Source organism: Lycorma delicatula, chromosome 2, assembly GCF_047948215.1.
Source record: "Lycorma delicatula isolate Av1 chromosome 2, ASM4794821v1, whole genome shotgun sequence".
In the NCBI taxonomy this organism is placed as follows: Eukaryota; Metazoa; Arthropoda; class Insecta; order Hemiptera; family Fulgoridae; genus Lycorma; species Lycorma delicatula.
In genome coordinates, this window is record NC_134456.1 from 188,228,443 (window position 1) to 188,249,091 (window position 20,649).

The 20,649-nt window shown below is 33.7% G+C and overlaps 1 protein-coding gene across 1 annotated transcript in view; it reads right to left on the reverse strand.

The window, feature by feature from the left end:
- KCNQ (KCNQ potassium channel) overlaps nt 1-20,649 on the reverse strand; it is a 334,382-nt gene that overhangs the window by 98,538 nt on the left and 215,195 nt on the right. Inside the window, exon 3 of the mRNA XM_075358044.1 lies at nt 18,381-18,507. Within this exon, the coding sequence (XP_075214159.1) occupies nt 18,381-18,507 (127 nt within the window). The remainder of the gene's footprint in view (nt 1-18,380; nt 18,508-20,649) is intronic.

The window sequence follows — 20,649 nt, forward strand, 5'->3', positions numbered from 1 at the left end:
CTCTGGAGGAACAGGAAGACTGAACGTCAGTATAAGGGACGGCGTGGGTTCTTCTGTCCCGTTCTGCCGTTTCATCATACGTTTCACCTCTACAACACCTTGAGTACTAAGTTCATCAGCAATTTCCCTCAAATTCATTTCTAGAAGGCCACGACAAAAAATCACTCCTCGGCTGGTATTTAGGGTCTTGTGGCATGCCGTACTTACGATTATGCCGCCCATATTGGTCAGACGTAACAAAGACCGACTCTGCTCGTCGTTATATGTCTATACCAGAATTGTCCCATCACGTAATATTTTAATGTTCCTCGGAGAACCAATACATCCTGTGATGCATTTAGTAATCAAGAAAGGTGAGACCTTTTGAAGGGAACCACCCTCCTGATTATTCCTAACAACAACAAAGTGAACATTCTTGCATCTAACACCACCTTAATCGGCTGTAGCAAAATTATCCTCGTCAGACGAAGCTAACCGAGGCCTTTTCACCAGACTTAAAGTGGTGTTTTTTTCAGATGGACCACCAACCATCATAGAATTGGCTGTAGGAACTGAAATTTTGGTCCCACGAGCACCAGCGATACAATAGACCACTCCAGCAGAGCGCACGCGTACTGGAGCTAGAGCTAAATACAACTGGGTTTGCTCTGGTGCCCAGAGGACATCGTTCCAGACTCAACAGACTGTTGTCTGTTGTGGGCCTTAAATTGAGCGTAACTGAGGAACGATTTAACCATCTTCAAATTTTTACATCCACAACTTATACTACTACAGCATATCTAAATTTCAATGAAATTTATCAAATAGTTTTGGAGATTTTCGAACCACAAATTTTAAACATAGGCCTACATATACACATGAAAGGAAATTTCAAGTGAGTGGTATTTTCATACTATTTATACCTCAAAACGTAATGAAAATTCAATTTCACTCCCCACTCCCATCGTGGAAATTAATAACGTACATTTCTTCGAAAAGTCTGTGAAAATATTCCTCAATTTTGAATACAAAAAAAATGTACATATATTTTTAAAAAAAATTTGTTGTAGTTTTCTATAGTTTTAATATTTGTACTATTGGTACATCTCAAACTGAGAAACTATTTACACAAAAAAGTAAATTAAAAGATATAAGGTAAAATATTGACGGTAGGGTACCCTACCCTACCGTCAATATTTTAAGATAACACTTGTATGATTTCAGTCTAGTTTAACAAAGATCTTTCAACAGGTTTCACTAAACCCTTTCTAGTAAGATGGTGGACAAACAAAAAAGACAAAGTATAAACTTTAAAAAATGCTCTAAAAAATAAATAATTTTACAAATGTTCTTTGGATTTCATTTACAAGAAATCATCTATAAATTAAAAACAACTATCAACAACATGTTGGCACCGATTTAAAAAAAAAAAAAATTATTAGTTTGGAGTCGATTTCATAATATTCAAAATTTAACAATGACTGAAAAAATTATGTTAGAACGTTTTTGTCGGTATTTTTTTTTTAAATTTATTTTATCTTATATTTTTTTCGATAAAATAAACCATTTTTTTAAATTAATCCATTTTTTTTAAATTATGGATATGCCGTAACCTTAATGAAAAAACCTTGCGCAAATATATGCAAATCAGAAAAATTTGTGTTTTCATTAAAATAAGAAAAGGGAATTAGAGAAACGACATAGTGCTTTACAGTGCTATAAAGCTAAAGCTCCATGGAAGGTAGGAATATGTATTATTTTTTTTATTTAAAGATTTCCTTGTAACTTCCTTGAATTTTTGCGCTAAAATATTATCAGTATCAGAATGATATTGTAACAAGACCGGTATAACGGACCTGAGTAACGGATTTCTGCCAATTAAGAAGAAAGTAGAAGAAAATATAATAATGGGAGAATCCAGAAAGGGGCAAAAAGAAACCCGTTTAGTAAAGGTAACAGGTCCGTTTAGCAGGTCCTTTTCTAATACTGCTACCTGACACGCCTAAACAGATGTTGTTCTGTGAGAATAGTTACCGGACCAGGATAGGAATGCATGGAAATGAAAGGGCTTGGTCGATCGTTCTCACGCTCAATTAGAGTCTCTTCTTGCAGGTAAACAGGATAGGAATATAAATACTCCCGGGAAAACCAGTTGAAATCAGTTCTGTGAGAAGTCAGTCTGCAAGGAGAGTTTGCAAAAGAGTGCTGCAATAGAGTTCTAAGCGAGGAGTTATTATGAGGGTTTGAAGCGAGAGGCAGTGAGGAGGTTAGTGAAGGTGCGAATTTCTAGTGCAGGTTCGACGCGATTAAGGTGACATCGTGAGTAATTCCAGTTCATGAAATCAAAAATTGGTTCGGTGAGTTACTGTTAGACTATAAGTGAAAGTGATAATGTAATAGATGTCATTCATAAATTGTTAGGAAAGTTTTATTTGTGAACGGCAAAGGAATTTGCAAGACTTTATACTTTGTCTTATCTATAGTATTGTTGTAAATACAAGTCTAATGGTTAAAAGTGTTAAGGCTAGCGGTCATACTAATGTTTTTTGTCAATGGAACTGAATTCTTATCAATATTTAACTACCTGTAATAAATCTAGACGATTACTTTAAATTCTGTTTTGTTGTAATTATGTTATTTTTTATTTATTTTGTTTTTTTGAGGTTTTTAGGGGCATCGACTACTTTGGTCATTAGCCCCCTCATACTTCAAAAAAAAAAAAAAAGGTTCAATGATTCACATTCTCATGAATCAAAACTGTTCAAAAAATTTACATTTTTCTATAACTACGAATCCAGAATATTACTTCCTAGGCTTTCCTTTCAGCCATCCTTTCTTGCGTTTTTCCATTCTGCGAACGGCCTCAACTTCCGATGACAGTGTGTCTGAGACCTCGGACATGGCATCGTCTTCTCTTTCTGATGCCAATGACGTTCGCCGGCTTACATCAGGAGACAAAAACATCGTTGGTGCAGTTAGCATCGTTGCTATTGAATCTAAACTAGCAAGCGATGCACTTTCCGCGGCTGATGAACTGGATTCTATCTCTACTGCAGTGCTGGGTCCAGCTGAAATAGATGCTTTCGCTGAAGCTGTTCTTTGAGCTTTTGGAGGCACCACTGTTGCAGTTTTTATATCATCTTTATCTGGTGCTTTTTCAATAAAAACTTGCACCTCCATTTCGGTAGACTCGGATTTCCTTGTCAAAATTTCTTTAGGCTTGTGACTAGTCGACGGAGTGATCTGTTTCTCATTGTCAGATAAGTCAAGAGTTTTAATTTCCACGCTAGTTGGTGGCTTTACGATCGCAGATTTGGCTGGTTTTTTAAACGGCGCTGGTGCGTCTCTCATATCAACGGCGTCAGTCCGGGGATGAGCCTTCGCATCTTTACTTTGTTTTCTCTGATGAGTCGACTCAATCTTTGAATCAATGATTCTTTCAATCATTGTCGCAAGACTTGGTGCCATCGTGTTAAGCAACTGCTCCACATTAATTTTAGATGTGAAAGGGGCAGCCGCTGCTTCTGCATAAGAAGTCGATGGTCGTGGTGTACGCTTCAGGATAACTGACCTTCTGAAGCGTTTTAACTTCCTGAATGGCTGTTTCTTATTTATATGTAGGGCAGTTCCTTGAACGACAGTTGTGATGCCCTTTACAGTTAACGCAGATTAGAGGGTCTTTACATGGGTCACCCTCATGTGTTTTCTCTCCACATATACATATTTCCTGCGCTTCACATCTAGCTGCTGTGTGTCCGAATCGTTGACACTTAAAACATCTCATCGGCTGTGGAATGAAAGCCCGTACATCAAGCTGATGGATGCCAGCTCGCACCTTCTCAGGAAGATTTGGCCTATTAAATGTTAAAACATGCGAGGACGAAGGAACAACTTCACCATTTCTTCGCATGGTTAGTCTGCGACACTGAGTCACTCCCTGACTCGACATTTCTTGTACAATTTCTTCTTCTGTACAATTAAGAAGATCGCGACGAACAACAACTCCTCTGGATGAGTTAAGCGTGCTATGCGGTTGGACAGAAACCGCAAATTCACCGATCTTCTTCAACGCCTGAACTTTCTGGCTTTGCATGTCATTGATGGTTTCGACATGCAATCCATTAAAAGTTTTACTAATTTCCTTAACAGGACCACCAGCACAATTTGTTATTTCTCTTGCGATTAAAAATGGACTAACTTTTTGAAAGTTTCCATTCTCCTTTGTAACAATTAAAAATTTTGGTTTGGGAGGAATGTATCCAAACAACGACTTTCTCAATTCCCTACTGATTTTGTCAGCATCTCTCTTGATTTTATCTGACTCCTTGTTCTTTTTCCTCTTCGCTTGTGGCGAATCGGAGGTTTCTAAACGAGGGTGTTTACGTGCACCCTCTGCCACGTTAGGTTGTTGTTCAAGTATGTTCATTTTGTTTATCCCTTCTATAACAAGGCTAGCCGCCGGGGTACATCCCCACTCCAGGGCTACTAACCTTGGAGGTCCGATCCTGTACTACGGTGGAACCGGCATATGTCCTGGCAGAGAGCAGATGCGCAATCTCTGCACTGACTCCAGGCTCCTACTCACAGAAGCTTTCAGAGCTCCCATGCACCGACATACATGGGCACCATTACTACATGCTTGTCATCGCTGGGGGCATGTGGACAACGGAAGGGTCTCAGTTAGACCTGCAATAACTTTGACCCTGGCCGCCACATCACAAGCTCTAAAAGTGGTATGAGTCCGTTTCCAAAATCGTTTATTATTCCATTTCCTGCAGGTAGCCGAAAAATCCAGTCCGTTTAGTGACCTGAAGTTGGAGACAGGTCAAACGTAAAAAAGCAAAACCGAGGAATTTACTCGGAACCCCGTTAGCCAGCTATATGTAATGTACGTAAGTACTGCTGTTGCCGCCCTGGACGTGGAACATAGATGTTGTGTTCCGGACGTGGGGATTATCTACTTCAGGGCAATTATGTTATTATTATTATTGTTGACATTTTTATTATTATTATTATTATTGTGGTTGTGATTATTATGATTATTTGTTCTCTATTGTCGTTTATTATTATTGTTTGCTATTGTCATAATTATTATTGATTTGTCTTACTTTATCTATGTTCTTAAACGAATAAATTGTAATTATATAAAATTCAATTGTCAATCTCTCAATATCCTGGTCGAGGCGCGAACACGTGATAGTATCATATTACATATCATCTGCTGCTACAATCTAATAGTAAGCAATTTAAAAAAAAAATTACGTTTGAAAAAATTAAACAATTTTGATCCAAGGAAAAAACTTCCCTGGGTAAAAATCGGAACCAATCAGCTACTAATCTATTTTTCTTTAAGTCAATTATGACAGACATTTCAAGATAATGGCTGCACAAGTTCACTTATGTATGAAACGGAGATATGATAAAAAATAATCGAATTCTGACAAAATGAATTCTACACACACACACACACACACACACACACACACCACTCTCTCTATCTCTCTAAAACGCACGCACACACATTTTGTAACTTTGTCCAAGCTAAGGAGAAGATAAGCTAACAAAACCGATTCAAGTAAGTAGAATATAAAATTATATTCGTATGAACGTATTTCATTTATATGCAGCGTTGGTTAAACAGCATTCTATATGTAACTGGATACAGTACTTTATGTACGATGTATGTAAATACTCGTACAGTGTATAAAATACAGTATGCATAAGCATACTGCAATAAAATGGTAATTGATTGAATCATTCGATCAATATACAAATATGCAGGCTGATTACTTTCTTCAGGCCAGTATAATTATTCCTTAAATAAATAATTAATGAACCACTTGAAGGTTGCGAACATTCATTAATGGATTTGTACACAAATTAAAAAGTAGTTAATAAATAAATAAATAAAAACCGCTGGACAATAGTTAAAACCATAATGATAAAAAGAAATAAGATTATAGCTAGTCCTTGACTGGAAATATTATATTTTAAGGAAGAAATATATAAAAAAAAAGAAACACGGGAAACAAACCGTACTTAATGTGATTATTTTTTTTTTTAAATTGCCTTACCTTGCAGACAGTGAAAACTAACAAAAGTACTAGCAAAGAAGAGTAGTTTGGTCATGTGCGGAAACTGTCGCTGTTTTAACCGAGTAGTAGCAGTAAAATCATACAGTCGGTCTTTTTCTGACAACTACGATAGTTTGGAATGAGAAATTTAAGCTATTTTAGTTACATATCACAGCCAATAGCTGTTCTTTTGATCCCTGCGAATTATCGTGAGAAATTTTAAATAAAATTCTATTCACAAAAGACGGAAACGCAAAAATGACGAGTAGAGGATCATTATTTTTACGAAATTATGAGGAAACTGCAGAATAAATTTGTACATAACAAAATAAACTCTCTTATTTGTGTAGTTATCATTAAAACATAAACGTTAATTAAAATAATTAATTCTCGTTTATTAAGTCCTATAATTTAGTTTTAACCACTGTGAGAGGAATTAAATTTAATGATATCAAACCAACCAAGAAAAAAATGACTCATCATCTTACAAATACACACACACCTACAAATCGTCAGCATTGCTAACAAAATTAAACTTTTTATAAGTATTGCAGGTGGAACCGCCTTAGAGAAATTTTAAAGAGCACTAGATAACACAAAAAAAAAAAAACACTTCTTTTTGTTCTTTTTGAATGTACCTCTTTTCGAAAATTCAACAATTTTTACTTACATTTCAAGCCTGATTTCCCGACAGCGATCTCAAACTTATTACTTATTTTAAACAGAAATTTTTTGATGTGATATTTTTTCTTGGTTTCGGTTTATAATATCGGACATTTCTTTCGTAACGGAAAGTTTGTTTAAAGCGATGTCTATATATCAACCCTCAAGTTTTAATATACTCGTACATTTCAGAGGTTCCGATGCTTCGTTATGTTCAAATACCTTTCGCAACCGCGTTTGTCGACTAGCAGGATTAAGCAAGCTAGACACAGTTATTTTATTAATATATCTTAATTAGAATTTTTGATTACAGGATACGAGCAACCTTTAAAATTCCTAAGTTTTCCTTTTACTCACAAAGAAATCACCTGCAAATACGACAGATACGTATTTTTATTTATTCTGAAAAAATATTTCTGTTATTACACTTTTAGGGACCGCTTAAAAAACCTAATACTCGTTTGATCCTTTCTTAAATTTTCTGGTTGAAAATTTTATTTCAAAATTTAAGTTATAGATGTTACACTTATTCAAAATTCTCATCATTACTAATATCGTAGCAATTTTTCAGCGGTTCTTTATTAAAGCATTTCAATAACAAGATTTTATTGAATAAGTAAAAAAAGGATAGAACTCTAGAGAAATGAAACGTTAAATAAAAATATATTATTGCAAAAATTAATTCTGAAGCTAAAGGTTCTGAAAGATATATAGAGATTTAGTAAAGGTTTTATATAAATATAAAACGAGTTTGAAAAAGAAAATAAACAGAAAGAATACTTGCATGCAGCTTTAATAGAATACAGCAGACACTTGGGAATTAGCCAACAACTTTATGTAAGAAAATCTGAGATGTATTGAAATGTGTGTGTATTTACGTTAAGAAAATAAAAACATATTTGTCATTCGGGAACAATATGAATTTTTCAATTTCAATATTAAACAGTTATTACTTTGCCGTTTAAACAAAATTATAAAAATAAATTAATTTTTATTAAAACTTAATATTAATGAATTAGCGTGTTACTTTTAATAATGTAATCCAGTAAGTGGAATGCTTAAAAAAATTTTTTTCGTTGAAAATCGCCGTAGCCTACGTTCTAAAATTATTAATACGTAATAATATTATGAATATATGATGAGCTATACTAAAGGTTATTGAAATAAAATCTAAGAGAAAGAACAGTCGAGCAAAAAATCCAAAAGTAGATGTGAATTAAAATTGTGAATTGACGATCATCGATAGAAGATACGCGAGAATTACAAAACAAATAACAATATAAAACGAAAATTAAATGTAACTAATGTAATAGAAATGATAACACTAAAGATATAATATTAAACAATATATAATATTAAACAAATTTACAATAAAAAAATAATAAATTAAAAAAATAGTAATGGTATCTGAGAAAAAAAAACTGTGAATTGATGTAATATCAATATTATTGGGGGGGGGGGGAATAAGACTGTAGTCCCGGTGGGGGATCCTTTCGAGATTCCCCACTAGAGGCAAGGCGGGGGAAATGTAAAACCGTTGCTCCGGTGGGGGATCTCTCTGGGGGTTCCTCACTAGTAGCGAGGCGTAAAGACCAGATTCCCGGTGAGGGGATCCCTTTGGGGTACTTCATTTGAGGCATAGCGACTAATCAAAAGACCGGGTACCGACTACCTGGGTAGGACCTTGAGTTCTGCCAAGGTACTTTGAGGCGAAGGCACTCCCGGAGATGTATTTATACTTAATTGTGGGTTCGGCTCTGTGAAGCGGAGGAAACAGAGAAAAAAAAAATAATAATATTGATGTAAACGAGTCTAACTGAAAAGTTAGCTCAAATACAGTTTATACCATTTAAACTTCTCATTCGGATTATTCACCATACCTTAGTCCATATAAAGGTAGGAAAGGAAAGCATATCTCAAAAAATACATCAACGTTCGCTCGTGGACGGAATATATTTTAAGTTAAATAAAATTTATATTAGATAAATGAGTTTTCTTTGGCGGTGCTATTGTTATAAAGGAAAAATTACCTTTAACAAATTTACAAAAAATTAACATTTAAACAAAAGCTATTAGATACTTACTTCCAATGTGATATCATCTGAAATTCATTTAATTAAAATTGAAGGTGTGTTTAAAACAAATAATAATATGGTTGACAGTCGTTATCACCAGTCACACATCATAAAAATCGAGTATTGTAAGCCATAACAATCTTAAAATCATGTGATTGTTTTTATCTACAAACTACAGTAACTAATTCTAATCTGTAATAAAACAAAGTATTAAATATTTCCAAGAAATGAAAATTACAAGCTCGTTTCATGTTACATTATATTAAAATTTTTATTACATTATTATTATTATAATTATTAGTAGTAGTTAAGAAATAAATAATTAAGGGTAAAACTACTTTAAAATAAAGACAATACAGTAATAAATTAATATAAGGTTAAATGTTTAAAAATGCCATAATTTTTAAATTTTGGTATTTAAACCCTGACCTAGGTGTCTTAACTCAACTTTCATAACCTGAGAAATAAAATTTTAAATAAAAAATTGTACATTTTATAACTAAATATAATGTAACTAAACCTGATTTCTACTTTTTATAATCTATCAATCTATATAAATAAATAAATATATATATTTTTTCCCAAATGAACAAACTTCTTTCGTGGATTGTCTTTTATTTTGTTTTCCAGATAGCTTAAGCGAAAGACTTTTTTTTTATAAAAGGAGAAATAAATTGAATCAATTTTTATTTATTTGAAATTCCTTTTCATTTTTTTTTGATACTGATTAGTAGTAGATTGTTATAACCTAACATGTGACCTGAATTATATGATATTGAAAAAATTTGACGTTGAATAATAAATATCTATAAAAAAACTAATACTTAGCAGCTAACTATAAAGCCTTTTCTCTGCCTTTTTATCAAAATGCAGGATTCTCTCTTTCGTGATTCCAACGAATCGCTTGTTTTTTATACAGACATAATTTTTGTAAGATTATCTATATTTTAAATAATAATAAAATATTAAAAAATATGACATAGAAAACAACTAATAAATGTATAAAAACCGACTAAAAAAATCTTGCTCAAAGTAAAAAAAAAACTTTCTCAATTGGTTTTTAATTTCAAATTTTAGATGTTATTTTTAATTTTTCTTAAATAAAATTGAGTAACTTATGGTATTAAATTACACTAATATAAATGAATTTTTTATTTTTTTATTTATTGTAGTGGTTTTTTTAATTTAAATATTATACAAATCTCTTTTGCATTTTTTAATATGTTTTGATAGCTACCCCTAGAAAAATAATTGAAATCATTGCTGCTTTCATTTGCAAAATGAATGTAAAATAAGAATAAAAAAAGGTTTGTATTAAATATACTTTTTAATGCGTGGATACGTCAAATAACATGACAATCGTTAAAATAGAAAAAAAAATTATCTAACACCTGAAATAAAGATTGGTAGATGTCGATAGTGAATGGGAGAAGTTTTTTGATATTTATCACAATGGTATTTTCTTAACTACTTTCTCCATTTTTACTATAGTTGTATACAGTTACTGCCTACATAAGTACAGTATATATTTTATTAAACAATATATAAATATTATTTTGTCACCCAAATTTAACATAAAATATATTGAAATGGAAATTTGTAGGTAAACGATCATGTATTATATTTTAACGTGTTCCTAAATTCCATTACACCGGTGCGATCAATAATCCCAAAAAGGGATTTTTGATGTAACATAAAATGGAGTCATAAGTGATATAAAATTAAATAATTTTTAATCATATTACTAAAAATGAAAGGATTAAAAGGAAAATATGATAGAGAAGAAATAAAAGAAAAAATTAAGAGAAGAAACTTGTAAACAGAGTGTTTACCGAGTAAACAGAGAACAAATGAGGAGTGACCGACGTACTTTGTCACAAGATGAAGTGCTTGTAAAAAAAATTTATCATTACTTTGTAGGACATTTATCAAAAAGCCGCCCAACTTGTCACTGTCAAACTCAGAATGTTCTTTAAATTTAATAAATGATCATCTCAGAATCAAGTCGGTATAAATGCATTTCTGATACATTACTTATCGACTTAGTCTTTCATGTGTAAGAATGCGACGAAGAAAAACGAGCCAGTATTAAAGATAAAAATATTTTCTTTTTAAAGTAACGTATACTTAAAAAGTACACGGGGATCAACTATTCTGTTGATCCCCATTTTCTGATTTCTTTCCGCGCAATATTTTTAATATTTCTGTTTACAATTTTTAACATGCCGTCTGATAAAAGTAATATATTCTTATATATAAAAAGGTGGAACATCGTTGCGAAATTTTTTAACTTTTTTAACCCTCAACCTTGGAATAAAGGGAGAACTACCTTATTTTACTATTTCACCTTTATAAAAATTTAATAGCCTCAATAGACCATTTAGCCTCAAATTAACGTACAAAATTTCACGACTGCATTTACAGTCGTTCCGGAAATATAAATTAAAATAAATACCAGAATACTCACAACTGTATAATCGGTATTTTTTTAAACTTTCAGATTCTTCAGCTAGTAAAACATTACTAGCGCGCATATAACATTATATTGATCAAAAGTAATTTTATAAAAAAAAAAAAATGAAGTAAAAAGTAAATAAAATCATATTTTGAATTTGTAGGAATGAAATTAGAAGACAGATTAGAAGAATGTTACAATTCTAGTTGCGTTATTTTCCGATACATATACAATTAGTTAATCGTGGATGAAAAAACATGTAAAAAAGCGTATCTTTATAAATACAGAGTAATACACTAGCTTGAAAAAAAATTATTTAACAAAAAATCTTTGTAATACCTAACATGCATATTAGGTTTTTTATACGTTGATGAGTTATAGAACGTAGCTTTTTTCTATTTTTTTATATCTGCATTTTCCTCGTTCCTCGGAGCCGGATTAACGCCACAAAGCATAAAGTCCTCACCACAAAGCATAAACTCAGCTTCAGAGGGTGCCATCGTCTCAAGCTACCTCGGTAGAAACAAAGTCCCACCCAGGTAGCCGGCACACGGTCTTTATTTGCGTGCCACACCTCTAATGTGGGGACCCCTCACCGGGTCTCCGGTCTTTACGTTCTGCCTTTAATGAGGAACCCCCCAAAAGGGATCCCCCACCGGGACTATGGTCTTACATTCCCTCCCGAAAGGTGCTGGAAAGGAGTCCCCGGCCAATCATTGATAGTGGGACGCTGAAGCTTCCCGCCCCTCCTGGACGGGACTGTCCCCCACAGACACCCAACAGCGCTAAGCAGACGCCGGATCTTATGGCCCAGGTGAAGTCTGCCCCTGCCCCCCGGGTGCATGTCTGCAGGACATGCACCCGGGGCCTCCCATCGGCTGTCCTTCCGCAGGTGACCGGCCTCGCCACAGGTAAAGCTGTGGCCACTAAGATCTGGTCCAGTATAGGAATTGGCTCTGTGGCCCGGCTTCCAGCCGGAAACAAAGGTCGTCAACTGAACGCCTCATGACTCTACAAGCCACCCATCCAATACGGTCCAGTAATTTGTCCGCCAGGATGGGTGGCACGGTCACAGTGACCACCTGCGTCTCACCAGTCGGTCGCATGGACAGAAAATCAATCGACACTGACTCCCCCGTAAACTTTTGAAGTTCCTCCAACTCATCCTGAATAATAAGCCTGGCCTCGTTGAGATGCCACCGATGCAAATGACTCGGTAGACATTTGCATCGCTGATTAATAACTCAGCTTATTGCCTTCGCTGTAGGCTTCGTCCGGACATCTTGAATGTCCTACATCGTCACCCTCTGAACTAGCTAATCGAGCTCGTGGAAGCGCGAACCCCGCGCCAAGTTCTACTTAGCCAATTTCGTGAATGTCTCGTAATTTGAGGCAAATTATACACAACATACCAACAAAAATGTTGATTGCAACAACGAAATTTAATCCTAGTTCCCTTAATGAACACAGCTTGCTTTAATAAACCCCTGATTTAGGTTAATTTACGGACTCCGGTCAGGTATCCCAAGGAGAGGCGGATTGATCACCTACTCCAACTCAGCTCCATCGCAGAGTCTCGCGTGACATTCACCACAATAAACCGTCGTCGAGATGCCGCTACACCTCACGGCTGCATGGTGTCCCATGCCCTTCAGCAGTGCAGCCGCATCCCGCCGACAGTGTCGTTTGCTCATTCTAAAATGCTCTCGTACTCATCCTGAGTAGTTAGAACATCCACATCCTTAACAAGGACGTAAACCTTCCTGCCACCCTTCCCGGTCAGGGCCGTAGTGATATCCTCGACCTTCGTGGAAATGTCCTTAACAATTCGTTCCGCTGCATCATTATCGACCCGCACGCACCCGGATATGAAAGTCCTTTCTCTGCCTCTTAGGTGCGGAGAGAACCCCGACTTCATCTGGTGACACAGCTCCTTACACTGAGCAAAGGAGATCGGCGTAGGTTTTCCTGGCCGCTTTAACCACTACTGTCGTCGTCAGCGGGCCTACCAGTCGTTTCCTGGCGACATTCTTTGGCGTTGACACCAACAGGTGCACAAGATCCCAACCTCTTCCCAACCCATCAACCGAAGTACTCAACTGAGCGACGAAAAAGTTATCCGACTCGTCCCTAAGGCTCTGAGAAGCACACCGCCCTAGTGCGAACATCCTTTATAACTCGGGGAACCGACTGACAGACAATGGAGGCCACCTCCCGGTCCCCGGCCGCCGAATCAATTATGAGGGCATAATCAGTGTGACCGATGTGAATCCGTGAACCAACATCGTCGCCGGACAAGACTAGAGCAGAGGATTGAACTGCAAGGATTAGGCCCGCCGTCAATTTACCCGAACAAGCCAGGTTCCTGATCCTCAGCGCTTTTCGGTAAGCCGGACGTGATTCGGGTGGTCAGCCCCTGCCGCCAAGTCAATCATCCAAGCAAAACCCGTGTCTTCTTAAATTCCAGCGGTGTCCTCTGCCAGAATTGAGTGGAAAACATCCTCAAGCCAGCCCCGAAGGACCAGCCTGTCTCTATCAGCGACACCGTCGTCAATCATACGACGAATCTCCACATAAGACCAGGACGCAGACCGGACCATTCCCACATATGGTTTTTGCGAAGCTACATCCGTAATGATAAAGTACGTTTGAGTACTCTCATCCACCATTTCCGGCTGCTTAGAGTGCCTCTCCTGAAACTCTACATCAATGTCGTCAAGAACATCCCGGAACGTATCTACCATTCGACTGATGCCATTCATATTACAAGAACACTCTTTAATTTCCAATTTTGTGGTCACGTTACGGTCAACGAGTGAACTCGACTCTTTAACGTAACATAAAAGAATCGCCGTGTTATTAGCCAGACATTTCACCCACCTCTGAAGATCCTTACCAGCACCAACTCTCTGCTCTCCTTCTGGCTTCCATTCGAGAGACCACTGGGGGAAAAGGAACGCCGACTACTACCTTTGAATTTCTTATTCTCTTCAGTGCTTGGGAGGGGGGAGATGTAACCTCCGTTTCCCAGATGTCTTCCGGAGTTCCTACCCCACAACCATGTCATCATCGGAAGGCGGGAAATCCTCTTCAAGGCCTCTACATCCTGCAACTGCAACATCAATTGCGGTAAATCAGCAGCCCGTTGCTGCCTCCTAGCCGACGTGTCTGTCGGCTAGGCACCTATATCATCTCTAGGTGCCTTTCTAACAATCGCTGCTCGCGCCGAAGTTCCGTCATCTCCATATATACACTAAACTACCACTACCCCTGCCATTGGAGGAGACCTCACGCACCAAAACCCGTGAAGCCCTGGACCGTCTTTCCGCAACAGGCGTAAAAACAGCGGATATACAGCTCTCCAACTGTATGTTTAGGGAATGGCCGATTCTACCATCGTCCAGTTATCTAATTTCAGCTGATTCAACGCGAGAGTCAGAAATATTCCAATGTAAGCAATGGTTTATTTATATTTGAACCAGCTTGGGACAACTACTAAGCGTTCTTAGAAGCCAATTCTATTCCAACGGAGAAGTACGAGGCAGAGATCAAGTTCAACAGGATACGCTGAGATGTGAAATGAAAGGGAATTTGTATAATAATCATTTCTACAGAAGTTTCTGTAGATTATATTCTTCTTCTTTTTTAATGTATACGTTGCAATCTGTTCAATGAGCAACCCCCCACAGCCCAATGAGATGAGGGTGATTTGTATGACAGGTATGAGGTCTAGTTTTGTACAAATTTTGGTTACCAACTAACAAAGTATAGCGGTATCCACTGTGTAGTATTAATACCATATAAAAGCAACTAACATTTACTAGGATTTGAATTTTAGAACTTCAAAAATCAGCTGTTAAACACGGATTTGCGAAGAGTAGCAAATAGAAACTTATATTACAATTATGTATTTTTATTATTTATTATTATTGTTGTCACGAGACTATTGTTTTGGTCCTGGCAAATAAGGCAGATTAAAAAAAAACGCGTATGAATTAAAATTTTAAGTTTACAGATTACTAAATCTACAATTTGCACTCCATATGAGTCACATAAATGATATAAATGAACCACGAAATATGTTTCAGAGGTAGTTTTTCGCAATATTCTGACATCGTGAACCAGATAAAATACCCACTTAATAAATAAAATGGAATAATACATTTTACTATTTATAAATAAATCTATTTTTTATTATTAAAAAAAAATCGACGATAAAGTACAATGTAATTCAGTTAAGGGAGGTCAAGTAGTCGCGATAATATCTAATCTCTGAGAAACTTCGCTTTTACAATACTTTATCGTAAATAACTAAAAAAAAATTTAAAAAATCATTTCGCTATAAAACTTTCAGGGGTAAAAAAAAGAGAGTGACAAAACAAATAAGACGATGCTTTGGAAAATTATATTTTGCAAACATTAATGAGCAAAGGTTTATTATAATCAGTTTTATCTTGTTTTTTAAGGCATAAATATTTTTACATATGTTGCATATTTATTGCGGAAACTTTAATTAAATGACTATAATTCAACTACCAAAACATTACTTTAATTTCCGCAAAATCTGAAAATGTAATAACTAATTAATTAATCAGATTTTGTTATTAAGATAATAATTATTATTATATTTTCTGCTACGAACAGTACGATTTCTGTGTTGAGTGCTGATTACCTTTTTTAGCTTCATTCTTTTATTATATGTTGACGCGTTTCGAAACAAGTTCATTGCTTATTCTTAGTCCTATTGTACAATAAGTTATGACAATGGAGTTGTTCCGAAACGCGTCAAGACATAATAAAAGAATGAAGCTAGGAAAGGTAAACAGTACTCAACATACAGATTTTGTTTAAGAATGTCATGGATCACATTAAAGTACAGCAAAATCAAAATTCTACGCTTCCCTAAATTTATAAGTCCCATAATTCTTAAAAAATATGATATAATAAAGAATTACGCTACCATAATCGCTTGTTGAATTAAAAAAAATTAGTCTTTTCTTTTTTTTTTTTTGTAAGATCATTTTATAATCTTGAATTAAGAAAAAAGATAGGATTAAAATATTACTAAACTTTAAATTAAAAAGACACATTTCGACGGATACGTCAACATCAGTTGTAAATAAAAAAAACCCTTATTCTTTTATAAAACAAAATTTTTATTGTTTCATAAAAAAACCTTTTATTTTGGTCGTTTAACATATACTTAAAATCTGTCATTTTTTAATATTTTTTGTTTATAATAGACTTCTATATTACTATGTTTGTATTTCCTTTCTGTGGACTTAATTCGTACAATTATAAGCAGAATTAAATTCTCTACATGTTTTATTAGAAAGTTTTATGTGTTTATTACCTATTTAACAAAGTTATTTTACGCCAAACAAAATATTGTGTTTTTCGACCCCAATATTTTGTCTTTTACCCTAGATTATCGAAAAGATACTACAAATGCAGTTCTGGGACCTATCTTTTCAATTTTTCAGTGGTCAATACCCATTAATTTGGGGTTTGAAATTACAGACTTGCTTGATTTTACCGGCAAAAAATCAGGGGTAAATCTTTCGTTAGCCAATATTCGCTAACGTAGCGTTTCCGAATCTATGTTTATGTAAACTTTCTTCTTTATTTTCGCCAGTAGAACGTGTCCTGCAAGTTTGTTACATTCTTCGTGAATCATTATATATATATGTAATCATGCATGTATATCAAATATTAGATAAACTGATTTTTCGTGTTACCGATCTTTTAAATATATTCAGATTGTTTTTTGCGTATTTAAATTCATGTTGTACAGAAAGTTTTCAGAAATTGACGAATGATTTTACAGAAAAAACACTACGTCCAACATTGTGATCCATACGCTATTTCTCCCAGATGAACAGCATCAAAGATCGGTTCGTAACAGATTTTTTTCATTAATTTTTTTTTATCGTCTCTCCGTTAATTAAAGGACTATGTCCAACTAAACCTAGTCTTACTTTTTTTAATCGTAAATGAATTTTTGTAACGTGTGAAGATATATTAAACCTGACCTGGGGATTCAAATCCTGGAATTTTCCGGATAAAAGGCACCATAGATACCGCTCCGCCATTGTTTTGAATATTCAATCGGTTTGAATAGTATGTCGAACTAATGTTCCTAAGGTTAATTATTGCCATAGAATCGAATGAAAAAATCCACTTCGAAAGACAGGATTAATCAAATATAATTACTATATTACAGGATTAATATAAATGTAATTACTTGGTAATTACATTTATACGTAATTACCAAGTAATTACGTACAGCAAATTAGTAATTAGATAAAAAAAGTAAATATAATATTAATTATTATATTATTTTACTAATACTTCATTATATATTTTATTACTACTTTACAAATACATAATTATTGGAGGAATAGTAAAATTATACATTTATTACATTTTTTAAATTTTCTTTATAAGGTTACCACATTAAAAACAATTTTAATTTAAATAATTCAGTTCTCTTGTAATAATTTTCCACTGTTAAATATGAGTAACGAAAAATATATGGATTTATTACATACAACTCCTTCCCACTTTCTACATTATAGATACTTCCTAAAAAAAATTAAGTTAAAATGCAGTGAGTACAAATATTGAAATTCGATAAAAGTATCTCATAAAAGATTCAGTTTATGAATAATGTTCAATATTAAATTAGATCGGCAAAGGAACATTCATGTAGTATCATAAACGGAATTCAAATAGCTTGCAAAGGGAACCTATGGTTACTGGTTTTTAAAAACACAAATTGAACAAATACGGTCCGTATTCGAATGAAAACTGAATACATAATAACAAGGTCCATAAAAAAAAAAAAAACTAGAACTATTTTATCAAAACAAATAACTACCGCATTTATTTTGTGTAGTTAGTATACTTTATACATTTCAAAGTATATTACAGAAAATCTTCATAAGCACACAATTTTCATACTGTGTAATACATTAATAAGAACAATGTTAAAATAAGAAATATCTAAGCATTTCATGGTGACGTGCCGTATTATTTATTCAAAATATTTTAGTTAATTTTATCAGCGTAAAATAAAATTAACACTTAAGAAAATAATAACAGTATTATTAATAGACTGTTAAAATTACTTACCGATAATGCAGATAGGTTTTCTTACAAAACGGAATCTGCCACAACAGCCCATATATTTTGATCTGCAGCCGGCGGACCATAATCTTACCATGTATTCAACTCCGAAGAATACGACTAAACAAATTTCCTGTTTAAAAAAACATAAATATTAAAAAAACTCAATCTAATTACAAAGTTTTAAAGACATTAAAAAATATACTTAGCTGCACAACTTAAATACTTTATACGACTAAACGTCCAATGTTTTAACATAATGTAAGGATTGCAATTACAGATATACTTTAAAACAGGTATATGCTGTGTTAAGAATGATTTACAATGAATGTAATTAAAATGTACAATAGCAAACTTGTGCCGGTCTAAAATTACTGTTTTTTGATTGTATATATTCCGTGATGTGTTTCATTACGATCATAGATCATAAAACACTAACGTACACTGCAGCATACCGTAACAAAAAACCATATTGTTGTTTCAGTTCAATTAAAAGTGCAACAGCAAAATTAAAATATTGTTAATTTTTTTTTAATATAATTATGATTTGCTAGTTACAAGTTTGATCTCGATTCCTTTATCTGTTCAGGAAATTTAATGAAAAATTATAACCAAACATTCGGTTGAAACCGAGAACTTTCCTTGTTTGAAGTCAATTAAAAAATTCCTACCGCAGTATTGCGAAGGAAATTGTGATGTATCAAATAATAACAAAAAACAATGTAAAACACAAAAAATTTAAACACCTAAAATAAGTTGGCCATTCGTTACACGAAACTTTTCACTCAGTAATGAGATTTGTTTCCAATTGGCTTCAAGCAAATGGTAATATTTGAGCGCTGAATGACGCCGTCCTTAATAATTAATTCGATTACAGGCATGGAAGATCATGGTTAATTTTCCCTCTGTGAACAACAACGCCCCGGACTACCACCACCTTCTACCACCTTCTGGATCATCCATGATTAATTTATCTGCACTGTTATACAATAATATGTAATTTTTTAAAATACATAATTATTAAGATTTTTATCTCGTCTAACTATCAATGTTTTTCTAATTAGATTATGTGCATTCTAAGGGTAACTTAAAAAGCAAATATATATATATATATATATATATATATATATATATATATATATTAAATGGAATAGATTTATATATATATATATAGAACAAAAAACCTGGAGCAATATAATTAAATGATATCCACAACACATGCAAGGAAGAATTTTTAAACAAATTCTCCTGGTCATAAAACCGTACTTCAGCAATAAATAGTTTTAAACTGAATGTGATAATTATTTTTGTCTTTGTAACAATGATTTTTTTTACAAACTGCAAAACAGGAGTAACTTTAAGAAGTATCATATTAAAAATTAAGAAAAAAAATCTACTCGAAAAAACACATTACGGTCGATCTTTTCAAAATTACATTCAAAAAGCAGCCAATAAATTTTTTTTATTATGAAACCTTTTGACTGAATACAAATTAAAAAAGCCATTCGGTGCAAGGAAAATAGAAAAAGTGCAGGGAAAAACGTACTCTTATCATGTAAAAATGTAATAAAATGGGTTTTATGCTATCCTGAGAAGGAAGATGTTCTTCAGTATATTTAGTTCGGTAATAGGCCACCACAATATTTTCCATTATTTTTAACTTGGAGAAAATGATTTTTCCGTTAAGTAGAGGAGATCGTATTTTTAAGCAAAAAAAAAGATATCACCTTAGGGTGAATAATTAAACATCGTCGATTTTTCGAAGTGAAAATAGTAAAATGAAATTTTATTTTTTACTCAATTTCTTATAACTTGCATAGGATATAAATATATGAAATATTTCTACTCTAAAAAAAAAAATAAATATAATAAATTATCGCCTTAGAAGGAGGAACTAATGGTATTATACGTTTGCGATATGAGCAAAATTAATTGAAAGAAAAACATTGCGTTACGAGTAATTTTTTGTAATCGGCAAAAGTATAAGAATGTTTCGGTATACAAAATTCTACATCAGATTTCTATTGTTATAAATTTATTAAAATGTATTCCATCCGTTAATATGTTAAAATACATATTTATTGTTGGAATATATTTATAATTAGTATAATAATAATAGTCATGAAATCCAAAATGAAATAATAATGGTCATAATTTTTGTAAACGAGATAGATGGCAAGGAAATGACCGTCTTTAATCCTCTTTAATTACGTCCTTGAAAAAGTTAGAAGAGAATGCGAGAAAGAACTATAAAGTTAAACAAACACGAAAACAT